The 6,148-nt window shown below is 46.4% G+C and overlaps 1 protein-coding gene across 1 annotated transcript; it reads left to right on the plus strand.

Annotated features, from left to right (window-relative positions):
• The first annotated feature begins 301 nt into the window (after positions 1–301).
• On the plus strand, positions 302–1,170 carry LOC119324091 (auxin-responsive protein SAUR71-like). The gene has a single exon (XM_037597836.1). The coding sequence runs from the start codon at positions 405–407 to the stop codon at positions 756–758; it is 354 nt and encodes a 117-aa protein (XP_037453733.1). The 5' UTR covers positions 302–404; the 3' UTR covers positions 759–1,170.
• The last annotated feature ends 4,978 nt before the right edge of the window (positions 1,171–6,148 follow it).

A 6,148-nucleotide genomic window follows, 5' to 3' on the forward strand; every position in this document is an offset into this window, starting at 1 on the left:
AAGACGTGTGGGCGACTGGACGAATGCCCACACACGATCCCAGTCCTACGTGTCATAAAAAATCTGCTAGAACGCGCCAGGATTCGTGCAGAAGTGGTTGGATGAGAATCCATGCGTGTGAGCGAGTTGCCAGACGCCCACACGTGTGGGCGTTAATATTTCCGTAAAAATATATTGCACCAAGGAATAAAAGTTCCCTGCAAAAAAAAAGGTAGAAATGGCAGAAAAGTGACAACGAGCCCCCTACGCCTCTATAAAGTATAGGACGGACCGCAGCACCCCCCACCCAGTACCACTCCGTCCACTGCAAACAAACTCTCGCCTTGACCCCTGCGCGCTCCCTCCCTCCGTCCCCAGCCAGGACCCCAGCTTTTCTCCTCCTCCCCGCCGCCGCCTCCGGCGCCATGAAGCGCCTCTTCAGACGCCTCTCCCGCGTCGCCGCGGCCGACTCCTCCTCCGCGGCCGCCGCCACGGCGTACCGGCAGCTCCGCGCGCCGAAGCAGGCGTCCACGACCGGCGGCGCCAAGGTGCCGCAGGGGCACGTGCCGGTGTGCGTCGGCGAGGAGGGCGGGCCCGTGGAGCGGTTCGCCGTGCGCGCGGACCTGCTGGGCCGGCCGGCCTTCGCGGCGCTGCTCCTGCGCGCCGCCCAGGAGTACGGGTACGGCCACCCCGGCGCGCTCCGCATCCCCTGCCCGGTCGCCGACTTCCGCCGCCTCCTCGTCCGCCTCTCCGACGACCCCTACGCCGACGAGTGCTAGGCGCCGGCGCACCTTCTCGGCCTGCCGCTGGAGAACTCTGCCCCCCATTCGCCCCCCTTCTGACAGATTTACCCCCGGGCACTGGGCAGACTTGCAATGTACATACAGTGGCAGGCCGAAGAAGAGTCGCCGGAGCGAGGGTTAGGATAGGGATTACCTAGCTTCGTAGTAACTTTTTTTTATTACTGCTGAGCATGAGCTGAATGGGAAGAACTGTGGGTGTTCCTTTTTCACCCCCTCTAGTTCTAGGAATTTCAGTGTGTGTGTGTGCGTGCGTGTGTGAGGGAGAGAGAGAGGGAGGTGGTAGTATGCGTTTGTGCTAGGGATTTTGAGGTTTCAGTGTTAACCATATGAAATCCTGAGGCTATCATGCCATATTTTTACTGAGCTAGTAATATCTTTTAGCACTACACATTGGTCTCCCTGCTTCTCTCTACATGTTTCAGTTCATATCAGAGATCCTCTGGTTCATATGAGATCTGTTTGGAATGCATGAATTCCTCGAAAGTTTTACGGTCATTTTACAGAAGGTAGTTCAGTTATTTGAAATCGACGCGGGCCTTCGCGTTTGAAACATTGTTATCCTCTGGTTCATTTCACTGAATTGCATCGCGTTTACGGGTGCAAGCTGTGATGGGCAACTGGGCAAGCGATGCCATGTTGGTGGTCCGGGCAAAGATAGCAAAGGGTGCTGGTTTCAAGCAGGATATGTGCCGAATAAATGAGAGGATACTGCAGATATCAACTTTTATTAACTCCAAGACAAGCGTTCAAGCAGTACATTTAGAGCATTTGCACAGCTGATCTGGTGTAAAAGTGAGAACATCTTCAGCCAGACTAAAGATTCAAGAAAATGTTGCAGCTGGATATGAACTGCCGTCTCACTGGCTTGTCACAGGCTGTTCAGGAAAATTTGGCTAACATCTTCAGCAGTGTTCTTAGAAGTACATTGCCATTTGCAGGGAAACTGAGTGAGGTTTTGGTTTGGTTTTCAGTTGATATCTGAGTTCGGAACGCAGCGGTTTCAAGTGAAGTTTGCGGACATTTTACTGAAGACAGTCCAGATCCTTATAAATCGACACCGAGTTTCCGCTTGGGAGCATTATGCATTATACATTGGTGCAAGCTTGTGAATGCAACCGATATGTTAGTGGCCCGGGCAAAGATAGCAAGGATATTCTGAATAAAGCAGAATCTGCCAAAGAAAATCAGACCGGCTCTCTGAACAACTGTAGAAACGCATTTCTATGAACATCCAGACAAGATATGATTGGAGCATTTGTACATGTGATCTGCTGTAAGAATAAGAATATCTCCAGCCAGGCTAAATATTCTGAAACACTGCATCCTGAATCTGCACTGCACTCTCCCGTTTCTGACTTTGCCTGTAAAAGAGTGCTCATCAAATTTTGGTTGTCATCTTTACAGCAATTACAAACCAAACCTAAAATTCAGAAAATTGCAGCCTGAATATGAATCGCAGTCTCACTGGCCTGTTGCAGGTTGTTCGCAAAATTTGGCTAGTATCTTCAGCAGTGTTCTTATCAAGTACTCCCCCGGTTCACAAATATAAGATGGTATAAGTTTTTTCTGAAATCGGATTTATATAGACACATTTTAGTGTGTTTGTTCACTCCACTCAGTTTAGTCCCTACGTATTCTGAAACCGAGGGAGTACATTGCAATTGTAGAAAAAAAAATGAGTTAGGGCTTGGTTTGGTTTTCAGTTGATATCCGAGTTCGGAAGACAGCAATTTCATGTGAACTTTGCGGGCATTTTACTGAAGATGGTTCAGATCCTTTAAAATCGACACCGAATTCCCGCGTCGGAACATTAGTACTGCATTGCATTTAGGGAGATGATGAGTTAACAGAGGTGCAAAGCTTGTGAATGCAAGCGATGTGGGTGGTCCGGGCAAAGATAGCAAGGATGCCGATTAAAGTGGAATCTGCCAAATAAAGTTACACCGGCTCTGTGATCAACTGTAGGAATCCATTTCTCTAAACATCCAGACAAGATACAACTGGCTGTGCAGATGATCTGGTGCAAGAGTAAGGATATTTCCAGCCAGGCTAAGAATTTCTGAAACACTGCATCCTGCATCCGCACTGCACTCTCCACTCCCGACTTTGCCTGTAACAGACTGCTCAATCGAATTTTGGTTATCAGCTTCAACAAGAGCTGCTCTCATGAAGCACATTGCGCCTCCATACACCGAGCATTTTCCTTCTTATTTCTCTTTTATATAAAGAAGAAGCCCAAGGCAAGGTTTTGCAGTGGAGTAACATGTTGGCGTGTTGGAGATATATATGGGTACGACAGGGACAGGGGAAGAAGGAAGGATCCTGCAGCAATTGCAGTCTTGGCTTGGAACAACACTGGACTGATCGCCGGGCTGTCATGAGACGGACGGTTTGGTTTGGCGCAGCTGAAAATAGGAGGAGTCGACAGTGACGCCGCAATGGTTGGTTGCTTCAGCACTCATGTTTTGGTTGCGTCGTCGAGCTATAAAACATCAGCGTCAAAAATCCCTCTGAAGCAAAGGCGACTGTACGATCGATCGCCGGGAAATTTCGCGGAAGAGCGGGCCGGCTTGTGTGTTTTGCTCTAGGAAAGCTAAGCCTGTAGTAGAATCTGTTTCTCGTAGCTTTGTTATGAATTGTAGTAGTGCTTGAACTGGTTGACCGAGGGAATAGTGTAGTGTTCCTAATTTCATTCAGTACGCAGGGCAGGTTTCCCTGAAATTTCGGATGTATTGCATCGCCATTGGAACATGGGAATAATGCAGAAAAAATGCATGGCTTGAGAAATGTGGACTACGCATGGATTATCGGAGTATATACAACTGAAGAAGCAGGCACATGTGCAGAGATATTGACGGGTACAGTGCCGTTGACAGCTTCAGGAAGATGGAAGATTCAGAAGCAGCATCCCAACTTCCATCCTACTACCTGCACTTTAACGAACTACTAATCTTTCATCAATCAGCATTATTATAAATCATCGCCGCCATGACTTGGTCATCTCATCCCAATGATTGTGACGGAACCAATGTCGAAGGAACCGTGCCTGAATCTCCTGCCCGACCAAACTAAGCATCCCATGCAAACATAAAGTAGCAAGCAGGTCTCTCTCTCAAAAAAAAAAGTAGCAAGCAGGTGTGCATTTTCCAGGATTGGGCAGGCGAGTAGCAGATATATAATCAATGCCATGCTCATACATACTCCCTCCGTCCTAAGTGTACTTCTAACTTTTGTCCTAGGTCAAAGTTTTAAAACTTTGACCAACTTTATAGGGAAAAGTATTAGCATTTATGACACTAAATTAATATCACTAGATCTATTTTGAAATGTACTTTCATAATATATCAATTTGATGTCATATATGTTATCACTCTTTTATATATAGTTGGTCAAAATTTCAAAACTTTGACTTAAGACAAAAGCTAGAAGTACACTTATTCGCGGACGGAGGGAGTATATAACGAATATCGCACGATGCAAGGACAGGAGCAATTCATTTTCCTTTCACTCAACTTGATAAAATGTGAAGAAAAGGTCTGCAAGCTCACATGGCCAGCACCACCCCAGCAGCATGTTTCCATCCTCCAACTGCAAGATCGCAAATGCAACTGCCGGGAAATAGAAAACCTTACCTGCAGCGGCGCCTGAGAGGGACGAGACGGTTAATGGCACTATTCTACTACCAGCTCAAACTTTTCTCGTTGCGATCATGTGTGTGTCTTGCACTATGCAGTGATGGTGTGGTGGCGTGGTGCAGTGCGCTGCGGGGTGGTGGTGGCCGCATTCAAGCGCGCCCATGCGGTCAAAGTGCCCGAGACGGGCAGACCACATGACGGTCGCAGGCAGGCAGGCTGCTGCTGCCGCCTCCTGTGTCGATCATTTCCAACGTACGTACGGCGTCGGGCGCGGCGCGGGGCGTCACGTGGCCTGGTAGATGGGGTCTGGAGACGACACGTCGGGGGGTCGCGTGGTGCGGCGGCCGGGCGTTCCGCTGCCGGAGACTGCGTGGCCTGGTGGACGGAGGCATGGAGCCGCTGGGTGGATTTGGTTTCCGTTGTTGCCTCGTGCAGTGCTCGCCAGAGGAGAAGGGAATCCAGAGGAGAAGTGCCCCGGACGGCGTAGGGGTAGGGCAAAGCAATGTGAAGGAACAACCTGTTCGACTTGAAGCGCGATTACGTCGAGAACGTATCTGGTGTGGTGCACCAGATACTTTATTGGGGCGAAAGCAAATGTGTGTGGGACCAACGTATGAGGGAGAGCCAGGCTTACAAAATTATACTATATAATACAGTTAAGTTTTTTTAAATACAATTAAGTTTCAACAAAGAAACTTGTCAAAAAATTGTGGTTAAGTTTGAAAGTCAAATAATAATAATAATAATAATAATAATAATAATAATAATAATAATAATCGGTGTTGATCTTGTGTACAACATCTTGTCAAAAACAAATCGTTGGTCAAGGAAAACTGAATTCAGACATAAAACATATATGACCATGTTTGGGTTTGAAAAAAGAATAATAAAATAATGATGAGAGAGAACCCCACGTACAAAAAGATGAACGGAAAGAAAATGATGTATTGTGGGTTGATTTCAACACAGTATCGATCCGTCTTGCAAATGTTTCACCAATCTATCTTCCAGCCTCCTCTCATCCTTCATATTCATATCGAAGGGCTCAGATATCACTGGTGCATCCGCTACACCAATTGGACCGGCACTGTATTCTCGGAGGGAGGAAGCCTGGATTGTCGAGCAACTCCTTCTGATTTTAATTTTTGAGCAAATGCAACTCCTTCAGCTTTTATTTTTTAGCAAATGCAACTCCTTCAGCTAGGCAAACACACATAGGCGCTAGCGCGGCCCGGTCCACGAGGTGTATGACCGTACGTGACTTGGGTTTCGACTGTCGTGATCTGTTTTTCCTCCTGCAACACTGCAGCGACCGATTTTCTCAGTAGCAACACTGTACCATCTACCGCTAAAAAACATTGTACCGTCTAGTTTTCTCTGTAGCAACACTATAACTAACATTTTTTGAAACCGTGAACAATTTTTTTCATTTGTGATCAAAATTTGAAACGAGAAATATTTTTTGAAATACTGAACCGTTTTTCATAAACATGAATATTTTTTAAAATTCTTGATTTCGGTACAAGTGAACATTTGTTGAATTGGTGAGAAAGTTTTGTAAACATTAACTTTTTTCGTTCTGAACAATTTTTGAAGAATGAGAACAGTTTTCGAAATTCCAAAACATTTCCTAAATCTGCGAGGAAAAATTGTATACATTTTTGTAACTATTTTGAACAATTTTCAAAAATAACTGAACTTTTTTACAAAAGGCAGACATTTTCCAAATTT

This window comes from Triticum dicoccoides, chromosome 6B (assembly GCF_002162155.2).
Source record: "Triticum dicoccoides isolate Atlit2015 ecotype Zavitan chromosome 6B, WEW_v2.0, whole genome shotgun sequence".
Classification (NCBI taxonomy): domain Eukaryota; kingdom Viridiplantae; phylum Streptophyta; class Magnoliopsida; order Poales; family Poaceae; genus Triticum; species Triticum dicoccoides.

Coding starts and splice junctions, on each gene's coding strand:
- LOC119324091 (XM_037597836.1), top strand. CDS start 405: ATGAAGCGCCTCTTCAGACGCCTCTCCCGCGTCGCCGCGGCCGACTCC.